At 39.7% G+C, this 16,424-nt stretch overlaps 1 protein-coding gene across 3 annotated transcripts in view; it reads left to right on the top strand.

Moving 5' to 3' along the window:
• Positions 1-16,424, top strand: part of LOC147178288 (FERM and PDZ domain-containing protein 4-like) — a 59,550-nt gene that overhangs the window by 20,282 nt on the left and 22,844 nt on the right. Inside the window, exon 1 of one of the 3 annotated variants that reach the window (XM_086069521.1) lies at positions 3,178-3,555. The exons of the other annotated variants lie outside the window; for them this stretch is intronic. Within the exon in view, the coding sequence (XP_085925647.1) occupies positions 3,515-3,555 (41 nt within the window). The 5' untranslated portion in view covers positions 3,178-3,514. Of the gene's footprint in view, positions 1-3,177; positions 3,556-16,424 lie in introns of those variants that run through there. 3 annotated transcript variants of the gene reach the window in all.

The raw sequence follows: 16,424 nt of genomic DNA, 5'->3' as shown, positions 1-16,424 counted from the left end.
CACTTTTATTTTTTATTTTTTCCAGTTCTTTATTTTACTCCCTTCCAAGTGTAAATGTTACTCTAAAACTGAGTCTATTTGGTCCCTATCTAGATAGAGTCAAATTGCATTGCGCATCTGAGGATTGCTTGTGAAATTATGAATTTTATATGTTTTGATTGCGGCAAGCTGATTAATTGGTCAGATTAATATTTTTTATTTTTTCCTTTACAAAATTATTTTGCGGGCCGGATTGAACCCCTTTGCGGGCCTGATCTGGCCCGCGGGCAGGCCTGGGCTGGCACAAATAATCGGCCCTGGCATTTTGATTTAGGCCCGCCGGCCCAGCCCGATTCCTGACTATCCTTGGCTAACACGTAGCTCTACCACTGATGTTTATTGGTTCAATTTGCTCTCTATATTGTAGATAGATTAATGGCTGCTCTGTCTAAAGTGTGGGCCGGTCTCTTGGGGTAAAATGGAGGAAAATAATAATTGAATAGCACTACATCAGCCCCAAAAGACACCAGCACACCGGGCATCTGCCCTGTACGGCAGATGGCCAGTCCAGCTCTGCCCGCGGGCCGTATGTTTTGACACCCCTGATCTAATGTATTGGTGGTCATTTTTAGGCCATATAGTGCTGGCCTACAGCAGCTTGTAAAAATATGCACCCACAGTATGGCGCTGATTTATGATATAAAATACAATGCTAAAAAGAGTAAGGTCATGATAGTCAGAAGTAGAGAAGACAGACATTCAACCTTTCCAGACTTTCATTTGGCTGGCAACGCACTGTTGTGTGTGTGTGCAGTGAAATAACATATTTGGGCCATATCATTTCAAGTGACCTGTCTGACAACAAGGACATTTACAGGCAACGCCCAAGCGAATATGCTGTGTCGTAAATTTAGTATGCGCTCAGTATCTGTTAAAATGTCACTCTTTAGAGACTATTGTACATCTTTGTATACTGCCCGTTATTTGTGGTGCCGTTATAGTCAAGAAAGCATGAGAAAACTCGCAGTGGCTTATAATGACACCATGTGGCTGCTGTTGAGAGCTTCAAGAAGCTCAAGTGCCAGTCATTTGTTTGCGAGTGTCAGTGCACCTACCTGCTCTGTTACTCTGCGTAATTTGATGTTCAGTTTTATGTGTAGGGCATCCAGGTCAGAAAATGACATCATCAATGTTTTAGTCATTCATGTGCTTCGTTCCGGTCGGTTTTATTCCAGACGGTGGAACCATTGGCGAGCATGCCTGTATGTTTTACATTGAACACTATGGAAGGCTTGGTATAATTCATGTATTGTGGTTGTTGTTGTTTTTGTTTTTTTTATCATTGGCATAATTGTTGTTATTTTTATTATTATTATTTTCCCTCCCCTTTTTTTTCTTTTATTCTCTGTTGTTGTTCTTTTATTCTGTGATATTGACCCCCTGTGTCTGGAATAACGTTGTTCAAGTTCAAGTTCAAGTTCAACGTAGGTTTTTCTTTAGTCTTGTTTTTTTTAACAATCATAGGTCTAGTAATCACGTGTATTAAATAGGTGGCGTGACGGAGGTCCTTACAGGAGGCCGACGTGTTTCGCCACCATCTTCCTGTTACGGATACCTGAAGGACAATTTCGCGAACGTAAATTAGTCCTGGTGGTGCTTGTAGCTAATGTCGGACACAATGGGTTGACCGCCGCTTACCTTCCACAGCTGGGGCTTTTACTAGCTTGTTATTTTTTTATTAAAACTAGCTTTTCCAAATAGGCGCTCTTTTTAGACACTCCGGCCTATGGCTCTGACTAACTCCCGCTAGCCACTCTTGTAAACTGCTCCGGCTATAACCATTGCTCACCAGGGTTCTCACCGACTGCCAAGTCACCGTCGCTCGCTAAAATGCTTGTTGGCTCAGGCAAAATAAGATTTGGCGGTAGGCTTTTGAAGTGTGGCCTCTCTGAGTCACAGAAATGCGCTTTGGCTGCATTCTATTACATAGCGGCATCTAGTGATAAACTTTTACACACTGTCACTTACAATTTTTTTTGCTGGGCTTTTTTATTTATTGTTTTACTGATTTTGACTCTTTTCCCACATAAGAATAACATCGATTTTTTTTTTGGGGGGGGGGGGTTATCATGTTTTTATTTGTTATAGTGGGCGCTAGGATAGTATGGTTGTAACTTGTTGTAAACATACCAACCTTATATGCAACATTTTTAACATGAACATCATGCAAATCAACTTACGATTGTGATTGTGATCCAATCATGAACCAGAAGTGTTGACGTCATCCAAATTATGCGTTTGTATTGGTTTAGACACGCAAATATGTCATGTCCACTGCAATCATCTATGAGCTTGAAGGGGTTAAAAAATATTATTCCTATGGAATTAAGATGTAAACAAGGTAGTTATGTCTACTGTAATTGACAGTAGGATTATGAGGGGGTTCTAGGAAAAAAAAATCTGTCCTGGATGAGACAGACCAAAAGGGTGGAGGTAGCAGTTCGTTGACCGATTAATGCTGAATGAATGCTGAATTTTGTTCTATCACTCTTTGTTACTGTGTCAGTTTCTTGGAATTTATTGTGGGGACTGTGTTGGACTTCAATTACATTATGGTGATTATGGAAGTGATGAATCATTAAGCTAAACACATATAGTACGTATATGCCTAAACCATACAGTATCAATGTTCAAGCAATAAAACGCTGCAGCCACTTTCAGTTTCACCCGATTATAAATGTCTTCTAAAGCTTCAAATATGTCTATTGAAGACAGAATGAATGCTTGCCTGGGTCAAATGCCGTCTTACAAACTCACTTTAACTATACTGGATAAAAAGCCAAGAGTCAGCTATTGCTTTGCCCATCACCACTCTCCTCATCGCTCCGATGCTCCCTCACAGGGTTGTTGTGTTATCCAAGCGTTTGATGCAGTTTCATTTACCCCCCCACGCCATCTTTCATGTTCATTCCTTCACTTCACAGCCTCCTTCATTTGCTTCCCTCTTTGGCCTCCGAAGGGTCTTGTAGCTCGGCACAGCCAGTAAGCAAAGCCCGAGCCAGAGAGCAACTCATCAAGCGTTCACTGCTGTGTACCGCCTCCTTCTGTCCCTCCCTTCCTCCCTCTTTGCTGTGTCCCATCCCTCGTCCACACTAGTGCACTCCCTCCTCCCCACTTGCTGAGATGGAGAGCAATCACACAGGCTCACTGCAGCCCAACTATGCAAGGTGGGATGCAGCAGACTGGGCTCAGAGAGACGGGACTCTCTTTCCTCACTAGAAAAATCAACAGCAAGACTGGGAATTTGTATTTTCAGTGCACAGGAGCGCAAATTCAGCATCATCGACCTTTTGAGTTTGTCAAAGCTGTTACAAGAACTCTTGTTGCTCCCAAAGGCTTTTGTTGACTACTGCCATGGATCCGGGTTGAAACTGGATTATTTGACATGTGGAAGGGATCTGGACGCTGATTTTAGCATCGGAATGTGGTGCTTCTGATTTTGGGGACATACTGCATGGCATGGTAGCAGGAGCACATGGATATGTTTGGGTTTTCTAAAGTGCAAAAGTCCTCTGGGTAAGTGTGAGCCAAAAGTCATTTTTCACATGTTGGTAGTTTTTTTTTTAAACACACATCTCACCTCCAAGGAACGGTCCCATAACTGCTGCAATGTTGAGAGGAAGTTGGCCAAGGAGATGATGGGAATGTTGTGTCAAGTACAATTGTTGAGTAACTGTCACCATTTTGGGTTCCAAGACACTTTCAGTTAATTTTATAATATTGTTATTGTTATCGGGTTGTGCATTTTGAGACATTGGGCCTTGAGCAGCATTTCATATCAATTCATTTTAATCTTATTTTTTTGCACTTTGCACACTCACTTTTGTAGTGTATAGATTTGTAGTTCAGTGACACGAGGGAGCAAAAATTATAATAAAATCATGTTTCCAATTCTCCCTATTTGTTTTACAGTTGTATAATATTTTATGATTTAGATTAAAAATCACATGTAGGCCTACCTAAGTATTCACCAATATAATGGGTTTCCTTTACGAACACAGTACACTATTTATGTAGACTAAAGTAAGTTCTTGCAGAGTTGTGAGATCATATTTTATGTGCTTGGCTTATAATTTCCAAGATGCGTATGCTACTCCTTGACATGCAAACTCTAACACTTCTGGCCCTATTATTTGTTGACAGAATGTGAAATAACAGCATAAAGATACCAGGAGAAAAGTGGTCTTATTGGCAGTTACTTGGTTTACAGATGGCTCTTGTGATCTTTTTTGTATCTTGTTTGCATATGACACCCAAGATTATATTGTATCTCTAAACGAGTAGTTGTTGCTTCCTTATGTTTGTTGCATATCACTCAAGATTTTAGTTTATCAAGAAAAAAAGCGTGGGGGGGGGGGGCTGCAATCCGCATTTTTCACTACCGATACCGATACCAATACTGATACACCAACTTTTTAAATGGGGGAAAAAGAGGGATATCAATCTTAGAAGAAAATAAGAAAAAAAAAGAAAAAAGCAGGAGGAGGATTTTAGTTTGTTATTGCTTGTGGATAGTGGAATCAAGAACCAACTCATCGAAAGACAAAAGGTCACGCTGGTGTTTGCTAAGTGGAAGAAGTTTGACTGTAGCGTGTTGGCATTTGGTAGCAGAGCCAGGCCAGCAGGCCTTGTTTGTGCACTGAATATCAGATTAGGGTATTGTGTGCCAGATTTCTCTCAGCTCTATGCCATTGCATGCTGCTACTGGATCGCTCTGAGTGTAAAGTTCCATTGTAGTTAAAAATGAGTCATTTCCAAAATGGAGTAAGTCAGAAACGCTGTGGTTTTGAATGTTTAGATACTTTTTGTACCAGTGGTTTGAACCCAATCTATGCAGTTCATCCGAGGACCCTGTGGGCAGTAAAAAAAAGAAAGAAAGAGTTCTCCTTTCGCTTTGCACCATCCAATATAAATGTCCATTGCTGAAGTGGAAGGTAAATATGAATCATGCCAAGCATTCGATAAAACTATATCACCTTTTGTAGATTCCAGTTTGGAGAAAGACAGCTATCTCAATATAGAACCTATTGTATACAAATACTTGTCTGTGGATATCATATCATTCTTCCTCACTTGGCCACAAGCGCACTGGACAACTGCACAGTGTGTCGCTCTATTTGTAACCCTTCAAGATGCACAGTTTTGTCTTGATTTGAAATGTGGTAATCCTCCTACAGGGATTTGATTTGTGGTCATTGCGTTTCTTCAATAATATTGCTGTATGTAATATATAACAATTTCTCATTTGATATACTTCTTTAGTTCTGATCATGTTCTGCTTTCTGAGTATCAGCTCATTAAGCCTATACGCATTTTGAGATGCATGTTTTTCAAAACATGTAATTATTATTTTTGAAGAATTTTTATTTAAAACAGCTTTGAGTGTTTTCATTGGTACTTAATTGCCCCATCTGTCAATGTTATTTTGCGTATGTCCAAAAATCCAGTCATGTCTCTAACCAGATCTTCTTGCAGATGCATACTTTGACAAGAGACAATTTATGATTCATTATCCAAGCCCTTAATTTGTCTTACAAATATGAACCGACTCCCATGGGCTCTACAAATGGCATCATCTCCCGGTCAACTCTTTGATTTCCAAATGACATTATTTTCTGTAAATCAGACAATATGGTGAAACGTTTTCCGTTTCAAGTCACCTTGAGAGGCATAGACACTCTTATGCTTAGACAAGTGGTTCTTAACCTTGTTGGAGGCACTGAACCCCAACCACTTTCCTATGTGCATTCACCAAACCCTTCTTTATTGAAGAATAAAATATGGGGCAGCAGATACAATGAAAACAACAGAGGCCCCAGAATTGAACCCTGTGGAACACCATACGTTTTGTTATACATATGAATTCATATTGCACATATTCGTCCAACCACTTTCTTTGTTTGCTTGACATAGTATGAAGGGATTAAAATAAAAAAGAAATCACGTGACGTATCATGGAGCACAGATAGGCCAAGCAATGTAGTGTGATCACCTGCAGCCAATGATAGCCAAGCGGGGCGTGTCATTTGAGTCGAGTGTATGTCTTGACCTCTGCCAAACCCCTGAGACTGATTCACTGAACCAATGGGGTTTGATCGAGCCCAAATTAAGAACCACTGTCTTAGATTTTGCGCTAGTTTATTTTTCACAGAAACAATGCTTTACCACATACCTATTGGTGACAAATTGAGGCCGACCATCAGGAATTGCGACTATTAACAAATAAAGCTTCTATTGGTCCATTGAAAAGGGGGCATGATGCATTGTACTCTTATAGTGCTTTGACTTTCAAAAAGATGTATTTTTAAGTCGCTTAACCAATGTTCTTGAAATGCATGAAAAATTCAGACAGATTTCGCCTTGACTAGCAAGCGAATATGTTGCAGGAATTGATGCAACGGTACCGTTAACGCCACTTAAGTAAGTGCATGCTCAATAATTTAATACTTAGCTGGGTTTTACTATACACAGTAAAGTTGGATAGAATGGGAGACCATTTATCTTTTATAAAGTCTCATCCACTTGAAGCAACGACAAATTGATCAAATATAGTCTTTCCCGTCATCTTTAATTAATCAATGAGGCCGTATTATTTTAGCTACAAAATTAATTTAGAGCTAACTAACTCTAAGTCTGTTTCTCATTACAAAAAAAAGAAATAAAATCATTTGGATAGAGAAAAACAAACAACAAATTTCCCAATTTTCAAGATCAGACGAGCTTGGCATTCTCAGGATAGTATGGCCGTAAGCTTCCCAATTTCCAAAATCTTACACCTTGACACGATATAGGAAAGCATCATTCTAACAGAAAGGAAGATTGGGGGCTTTACAAAAACCCGAAGACATGTCATCGTTGGGTATCTCAACTTCCGGTCCTTATATTAAGCGCTCGAAGCAAGATAGATCGCAGAGTATATTGTACACTATCTCAAGCATTTGACAAAAATCACCTTTGCCGATGTGGAAACTCCATTACGGAAAAAAGAAAAATGTACAATGGATACGCATTTTGCCACGAGAAACTCAGCGAAAAGGGGACCGTCTAAAACGCTTCATGTAGACTACGTGTGTATGTCGCCTAAGGTCAGAAAACTTTTATGAATGGTCACTGTAGTGATGTGTGCTAACCCATAGATGGCAGTATAGCCTCAAGGAACCTGGGGTTTTTCCGTGATCGGAAAAGAGTATTCAGAAGGAATAAAATTAGCTAGTGGAAGCTAGCATAAAAAGGCAAGTGGACGCTTCTTCTATAAACACAAAATTACAGTCACCAATATTCACCCACTACGTCTTATGCCCAGTTCAACCTCTAAAAAAATAAAAACAATCGACACCGTATTTTGGATTATATTGGCATTCAGCCTTCCACTCCATAGATGCTCACTATAAAATTCTTAACGTGTTAACTACGACCAATCGTCACCAAAATTGACATGCGCATCTCTTAAAATAGCAATATGATCGGTTTGTTTACGATTGGTCGTAGTTTTCTGAAATTAGGATACACCAGCATAGACAGATGCCAAGACTGCGGTGGAATAGCAGAATGATGATAAGGATAAGTGAGAGTGAGGATATTCAGTTACATGTCATTTTCTCATATGACCATACTGCAAGGCTTGTAGAGCAGTTAGTTCTGCTCCAAATACCACCATAGAACACTCAAGTGTAACGTATTCATCCATAAACATACATACACTATGCACACATATGCATATGCAAGCATTTGGTTGGTTCACTCTCGCTCAGTTACTCTTTTTTTTTTCTTTTTTTTTTTTACAGTTTGTTCTAATAAGCCACTGATTTGTTGGCATGTTCCGAGCAGCTTGGCCCGCCCACACTTCCCTTTCTTGAACCGTTCCAAATGGCCAACTGGTCAATGCATGAGCGCCTTCACATGGAGGAGTACAGGCAATCAACCAGCCACTAACTAGCCACAGGCATGTGCTACAAATGCCACAAGAATATGATGGGGAAAGGCAAAAGCTGTCAAGTAAATAAGCACAACCATCCATCCGAACCTACGCTGCTTATGTGGAAGTCAGGCGATTAAACCATTTGAACATTTTAGTGTGACAGCGCCCTTTTTTTTAATTTTTTTGACAAATATTGTTCTATATTCGACTGTCCCCCAACAGCATAGACTGTAAAAGTGAGCATGGACCTGTCCATGGTGCTGAACGCATGCCTCAGTGCTGAATCTCCTTTTCCTAATGTAATGGATGCGTGAGGCAAAGCTTTACTGTATATCATTAGCTTGTAATTGATTACATCATCCCAAGTGACTGGGTAGGTTTATGCAGTATGTGCAAAGGTATTGGAATAAAATTGAGAGGGTAATTAAGAGGGCTAGCCCACCTCTGATTATTTAATTAAGAGATGGTAGAGGTGTAGTGCAACTGTAAAGCGTATTGGGTGGATGCGAAAGATCTCCATTTCACCTGTGGTTAGTCAGAGTTGATTTAAGACTTGATTACACTGTGCAGCCATAAAAGAGGAAGACACTTGCTCAACAGTCAGGTGACAAACTGTAAATAGCAGATGAAATACTAGTCTGCTATTTCCAGATGCTTTAGTGACATTTGTGATATGGCGCCTCAATAAAAGTAATACTTGACAGAAAGAATGCATATGCAAATGTGGTTGGGACAAGGATGGAGGTTAACATTTGTCTTAGTCATAAAGCTTTAATTTAGAGTATAAGAGTTTCCAAAGTGTCTTGCAAACTGAGTTGAAAATGATGTGCACATTTTCTCTTTTTCTATGGTTGTTACTCAAACCTTTCCGACCCACATGCTCAACATGCATGAATGAATGAAGCTAACAAGAAAGTGAGTGCATGGAGGCTAAGTACACGCAGGAATATACTCGCATGCATTTGTGTGTTAAATCCACTAAAAGCCAAAACATGCTGTTGGCATGTAGCAAAGCTATATAAAGCGGCAACACTCTAATTGAACTTTGAGCAACGTCCTCCAATGTTTCATTCATGAAGACATGATGAAGGGGTAGCAGAACAAGATGGGAAGGTGAAGGGCTAAAAAGGGGAAGTGTGTAAAATAACATAAAAAGGCATTATTAGTACAGGGTGGAAAATATAATTAGTAAAATAATCATGAACAGGCATTGCTCAAACATTTTGACAGCCAATTGATGCAACTCCATGAAGAAGTGATTAGACAGAGAAATACTGGTTATGATTTTCTCTTATGTCACTTTTGTCAAACAACAATGGATATAAATAGTGCATACCACAACAATGAAAATGTGCTTTTGATGACAAAATAATGCATTTTCAAAACACCAGTGTAAGAATTTGACATCTGTCAAACTTAACTACACTATTTTCATATTATGTAGTAAGGGTGTATTCAGACCTGCACTGTTTGGTCCGCTTTAAACGGACCTGAGTTTGTTTCCCACGCTGATCCGGACCTTTTGTGCAGGTCTGAATACACACAAACGAATCCTGGTGCGGACCAAACAAGCGGACCGAGACATACTTTTTGAGGTGGTCTCAGTCCGCTTCCAAACGCACTCGGTGCGGTTCGCTTCGTAGTCTGAATACAAACCACGGCTGATCCGCTCCAGCTGCAAGACATATGCGCCTTTTTGGGCTTAACAAGCCACTGCAGCCAAGCATCGCGGGGAGAATATTGCCCAGTAGTGAATATTGTGCTAGATTCATTCATAATCATCCGTATTCTGTTTAGCCACGGTGTTGTCAGCATGTTGTGGTGGGCACGCGGAGCGCAACTGCTCCTCAGGTTACTGCACGCAATCGACGACGCGTTCCAAAATTAGAAACAGCGTCGCGGAACTTCCGTTGAATGAACTGCCAGTGAGGCTCGCAAATATTTTGCATCTTATAACGCCACACATATGCAGCGCATATGCAGCACGTCGGGATTTCATGTTGTCCTCTATTTCCAGGTTTGGTCGTCATTTTTGTCCAATGGGAGCACAAATCGTCACGCGGTCGACGTGATTACGCAATAGAGTCCACTTGTAAAAAGCACAGTGTGAATATGAACCGCACCAAACGAAAAAAATAAAATCTGCTTTTGGTCCGGACCAAACAAGCGGACTAAAGGACTTTTCTGGTCTGAATACACCCTAAGTAGTATTAGTCGTGTGTGTGTGTGCGTGTGTGTGCGCGCGCGCGCGTGCGGGTCAATTGCACGTTGGTGTTTGTGTGTGTGGTGTATAACGCTGACGCCAGGCCAAAACCTTGTATCTCCGAAATCGTCACTTTTCAAGAGACTCCAAAAACGGGCATGTTTGTTCAACCATTAACATTGCATCATCAAAGAGAGCAAGCCATTTTCAACACTTTTGATTGGTCAATAATTTGTGAAAATGATACTCACAGGAGTGCACTAACCAAAAGTATACATTTTTGAAAAAATATGAAATTTGCCAAATTGTGACTAATGAGGTATTGGCCCGACGCCAACAATACATGGACATTACGTCATTGCTTCTATTTCTAAATTTAAATCATCTCTGCCATCTATTCTCTATTTTTTGACACTCTTTGGCCTGTCTCAATGCTCACACTTCCATCCTTGTGCCCCTCAAATGCGCGTTCCCGTTGATGGGTGTGAGTGTGTAGGGCAAGGATGGCGAGATCTGGTCCTTGAGGGCCGGAGTCCTGCAGGTCTTGGATATTTCCCTTCTTGACCACAGCTGATTCATGATCAGCTCATCAGCAAGCTCTGCATAAGCCTGATAACGATCCTGTTAATTGGAATCAGCTGCAGTTCGAGTAGGGTAACCTCTAAATCCTGCAGGACTATGGCCCTCGAGGACCGCAGTTTGCCATCCCTGGTGTAGGGTATCTCAGTTCTGAGAAGTGCGCTATCGCCCCGTCCCCTTTGTGCCCTTGTTCTATACTTCAGCTGAGCCCGCATCCATGCAGGCTGTGTATTATGCACAATTCATTGCAGATTTGACAAAAATAGCGGGAAAATTCAATAAATTCTTGTGCCTGTGCCGAATTTTTTTTTCAAGTGCAGGTATCGAAGTATTATTCATTTTATAATTTTTACATTTGCAATTCTTGTCGAAGTTTTAACATCACCTACATATTTTGCCGTACTTAGCGACAAGTTGCACAAATAAATGCTTTGCAAATCTGGCGTGGAGCCATAGCTGCCATTGACTGGGGTTTTTACTCAACTACTACTTTACTGCAGTTTTAACATCATTTTAAGCAGCAAAAATGCCAAAATATCAACTGCTGTTGCAGTGTTTGATGATGCAGATGCAGATCGATCACAATGCAGCAAGTCGATGACGTCATACGCATTGTCCCAGTTCTACAATATTCGCACGCTTATGGGCTCCAGGTGGCGTAGTGGAACCGTTACTTGTCTTTGATGCAGGTTGGCGTGGGTTCGCTTCCCCGCCTGGGAGACCATGTTTGTTGTCTGTGTGCAAGTTTGTGTGAGTGATTGAAAAAAATAAAATAATATTCGCACGCTTGCGCGCCTGGGAGACCATATAAATGTGGGGGAAAAACATATATATATATTAGTACGCTTGTAACCTTGTAACACTTGGTGGCTTAGCACAAAAACTGGAGAGCAACAAAGGAACTGGAAGTCCACAGGCTTACTTTATTAAAAGGAAACAAAAGCTTCTCGGCGCTACCACGCATCACGATAATCGTACACGTCCACGGTGTCAAATATATTGAAGGCCAAAAGAAAAAGTGCTGCATAGGCACAACAAAAACAAGGAGGCGCCACCCTCACTGGCGGAGCCAGACTTTTATAAATGGGGGGGCCTCAGGGGGGCCAAGAATAGCTAGTATGCGTGTCCAAAGATTATGCCAAATAATTCGTTTCATAATAAATTAATTTCAATCGGAGTCTCTAAATGTTGAAATATATTTAAGTACATATTAAGCATGCAGGAGATTTTTGCACATAATGTGCTGTTTATTTACAATGTACAAAAACATTCAAATTATATAAAATAATTAACATTAGTGTTTAACATGAATGAAATTTTAATGCATACACTTGTTTAGTTTAATTTATTTAAGGAACAAGTCACATTTTGTCTCCTTATTTCATTTCCCAGACACCCTATGAAAAAAAAATTGTTCCTCGTACTACTACTTTATTTACAGTTACATAATGTTATTATTGTTATTAAATCCCCCAATTCTAGACTAAAAACGTTAGGGCATATATATATATATATATATATATATATATATATATATATATATATATATATATATATATATACACACACACACACTAAGTGTTAAGTATTCTTCAAGCTGTTTTGTCTGATGTTTAAATATCTTATTTTGAAATCTATGCTTTTAATTTGGAATGCCGCTTCGTAGTAGTAGTAGTTTCACGTCTCAGTTATTTTAAACAGTCACTCACGTCTCATGGGGAAACCAACATGACATTGCCAAAAACGTCATCTTGATTGGACTCGGGAGATTCTCCCGACTCTTAGTGAGGTGGATTTCATCATTTTGTTGTAAATAGCGCCACCTACTGTGTAGGAAGGGCATAACAATTAGTAGACGTGTGACTGATTAAAATGCTGGCAGGCTGCATTGTAAGACGTGCGCCGGTGCCGTGATATGTCAATCATTTGGCGCCTGCGGGGTCCAATGACATTTGAGCAGGGGCACGTGCACAATCGCAAGTTGATTTACATGATATTCATGTTAAAAATGTTGCATATAAGCATATAAGTTAAAAAAAAAAGCATTATCAAGTTGTTCTAATCTTATATGGGAAAAGAGTCAAAATCAGCAAAAATAAATACATTTAGCCTAGTAGAAGAAATGTGGGTCTGGATGGGCTAATATCTTGGATAATTAAAAAAATATATATATATAATATACAGGCCAAAATGAACGGTTCCTCAAATCAATACATATTAACAAATTATTTTTAAATTACACAATACACACCGAAAAAGCTACAGGACATCGAGCCTTTCTGACTTTGTCCCATCCTGTTTGATCAGCAAACAATTTGCTGTGTCACTCTGTTGGCGGTATAAAATGTTCGATTGCTGTAGGTCACACTCGACCTCCCCATAATGTCTCACTTTCCTTCTTTTCCACGTTCTGATATGAATCACAGCGATTGTGGTTAGGTTAGCATCAAGCTTTTAGCATTCGGCTAACGATGCTACTCTCGCTAGCTTCGCTGATCATGAATGACCAGTGACAGCTGTGATGCATTATTTCACCGGATACCGGGTGTAACGCTGCCTGATATGAATAACAGCGATCGAGGTTAACATCAAGACGTTTGGCGAAAGGAACTGGTCTATTTACTACCTGATAGCTTGCTGCTAATGAAGGGAGCATCACTGAATGCATCGCGGCAGCGCACAGTGATTTCAATGACTCAAAATATGGACAATCCATAATACTTGAAGGTAAACCTCACTCCTCATTTGTGTCACTACTTGTTGATATGAGCTTAGCTGTCAGTATAACACAATCAGACTTTGTCTACAAGATCAATCAAATTATGAGGCATGCTTTGCGTGAGTTTAATGCATTAAACACTACTATATGTCTTTGGCTTTTGTGTAGCCTACTGTGAGACTGCTTCAATTATACAATTAAAAACAGAGCGAGCAACTTGTGACTGACAGAGCATCATAGCTAGCTTGCGAGTGAAAAGTGAAGGTGACTCCTTGGTTGGTTGTGCTATGTCCCACACACACAGGGCAACAAATGAGCTGTCATGGCTTGCGAAATTCACGAAAGTATCTCTTTTTTTATGAGGACATTTTATCACGTTTCTACCAAAGCAATCATTGAATTATATTATTTGTACTTGTACTTTTTTTTTAAATGCTTTATGGGCGATTTCTTGACGTGTCTCTTACACTTGAACCTTTTTAGCTGTAAATGTTTCCTGTATTTTAAAATGGAACCAGAAATGATGCACAATGCATACTTGCACTGTGAATAGCAAGAAATGCCTGTAAAATATATTTCACTCACTGTCAAGCATTTGTTTAGTTTTTTATGTCGTAGGCAGTAAAGTCAAATGTTCATAACTGGGGAAAAGCACTGCGCTTAAGAAAACAAAATTAAATGCTTGTGTTTTTTGTTATGTTTTTATGTAACCTTTATTTATCCAAAACGTTTATGAGATCATCTTTAGTATCTCTTGAAGACATCAGTGTAGCTGATGAAAATTTCTAGGGGAGGGAATCTTTGAATGTCTCACGATTCGATTCCGATTTTTGGGTGTGCGATGAGATTCAGAATTGATTTTCGACTAAGATCGATTTTTGATTCAAAATGATTTGATTGACAATGATTTTGCTTCACTTTATAGATGTTCAAGGAATCGTAATGATCTACTCCAGGATGACTCGCTAATGCTAATTAGTGCTCTACTCGCGGCACTTTTATCACTCAAAAGAACAGCTCCATGCTGCAAAAAAAACAACTTTTATTGGAATAACTTGATCGTGACTTTTTCCTTCTACTCTCTAATGTGGCTACAACTTAACAGTGTATCAGACCGCGTGGAACCACACTGCCTCTAAGTGGCCAAATCGGGTACAACATGAACAGCGCTCGCAATAAGGGCACACACAAACAAAGAGAAAACAGTATAAAATAATTTAAATAAAATCGATTTTGGGACATTTAAAATCAATTCTGAATCGTACTAAATGAGAATTGCGATTCTTATTAGAATAAATTTTTTGGAACACCCCTAAAAAATTCTCTTTGTTGAGGTCTCCTGCCACAGGGCTCTGCCAGCCACCTAAGCCGGAAGGAAGTACTACGACTTGTTTTAGCAAATGCGGACATTGGTCGCATATAACTATATTATTCAACAAAATTGAGGTCAATAAGCAAAAGTCAAGCACTGTAAGTATGGTGTTGTTTTGGCAATGAATAGTATAACGGTTCAATCTTGGTTTCATTAGACCATCCAAAAATCTCCCAAACACCAATTGGTGCAGTAATGGCATCTATTTGGAGATGCTGTTGGTAGGCAGTCACACAGAGCTGACTTGATTGCACACATCGGAGACCAATCTCTGTGTGTCTTTATTTTATTAGCAGCAGACATTTCTGCATCTTGTCCTTAAGATATAGACCAGTGTCGACTCTGCTTAAGCCCTTGAGGTATTTTATATTGAATACAGAGCAGGGATCAATTGGATATTTAATATCTATAATGAACCTTGTGTCACAATCTCTCTTCTTTTTTTTTTACTTGAATAAAGCATATCTTTTAGTCTATGTATCTTCCTGACTTCCATTTTTTGTAAGACAAAGCAACTAAATAGCGGTGCATGACAATGTTTTTAAAAATGTATATATTACGCACTGATACTTTTGTTCTACAGTTCTGCCTCGCACAAGAAGCCAGATAAATGTGTGATATAAGCTGGGGAAAAATTATTTTGAGCTGCGTTGCTTAAAGCATTTCATTTCATGGAGATGTTTTATATTAATTAAGCATAGTTTGTGTTGCCTGCTCGATTTATCAATAATTATGAAATCATTTGTAAACATGCACAGAAGAGGCTAGTGTGTCTCATGCTGACTGCACTCAGCAACCACTGTAATTCATCACTTTATTACACTTCTTAAAGCAGCTAAATTAGAAGACATACGATCGATATCTTTAATGGCATCCTTGGAAAGCAAAGACATCAGCAATCAATCACATTGAGGTCATTTCAGCGTGCCAACCAAGAATCGGCAATCTAATTAGGAGTAGATAGTTGACGTACCAGCAAAGCAAACTGCTGCTTTTCTTGCTGTCTCTCATTTCATTTGTTTGCACGTTCAGTTCTTTCTCTGCTACTCTTTCGTTTATCACATCCCGCATTCATTGACAGATGCTCATGCTCTCCTTTCAGAGCCATATGGTGTTGAAGATTTTAATTGTATCACTGGTGATGTTCGATTCCCTAATGTTGATGACGCAATAGACACAATTTTCATAAGCTTCCAACTGAACCTCCATTTTGACAGCGGAAGATATTGAACAATAATGTTCAGGTAAACTTAAAGAGACTTTTTTTATTTTTCGAGATCTGCTTTGAGGTTCTCAGAGTTACTGTTACAGTCCCATCCACAGCATTGCATTCCGAAAATCCTCTTACTCTACATAGACACTCATTCACAGATGCACAAATGTACACGTGCATACACGGACTCTCATTTTCCCTCTGTCTCATACTCACGCACACACTCACACACACACACACGCTTGGATTTGTTTTCCCTTTGATGAAAGGGGGATTATGGGATAAAGGAGGCGAGGCCATGGCAGTTTGGTTGAGTTTAGAGCACAGCTGCTCACAGCGGCACAATGACAGACGAATGTTGATCAACGCTCGGATTCTCGC

Source organism: Leptonotus elevatus, chromosome 2 (assembly GCF_054856555.1).
Source record: "Leptonotus elevatus isolate MCC_2025b chromosome 2, RoL_Lele_1.0, whole genome shotgun sequence".
Taxonomy (NCBI): domain Eukaryota; kingdom Metazoa; phylum Chordata; class Actinopteri; order Syngnathiformes; family Syngnathidae; genus Leptonotus; species Leptonotus elevatus.
This window is presented reverse-complemented; position numbering and strand designations above follow the sequence as displayed.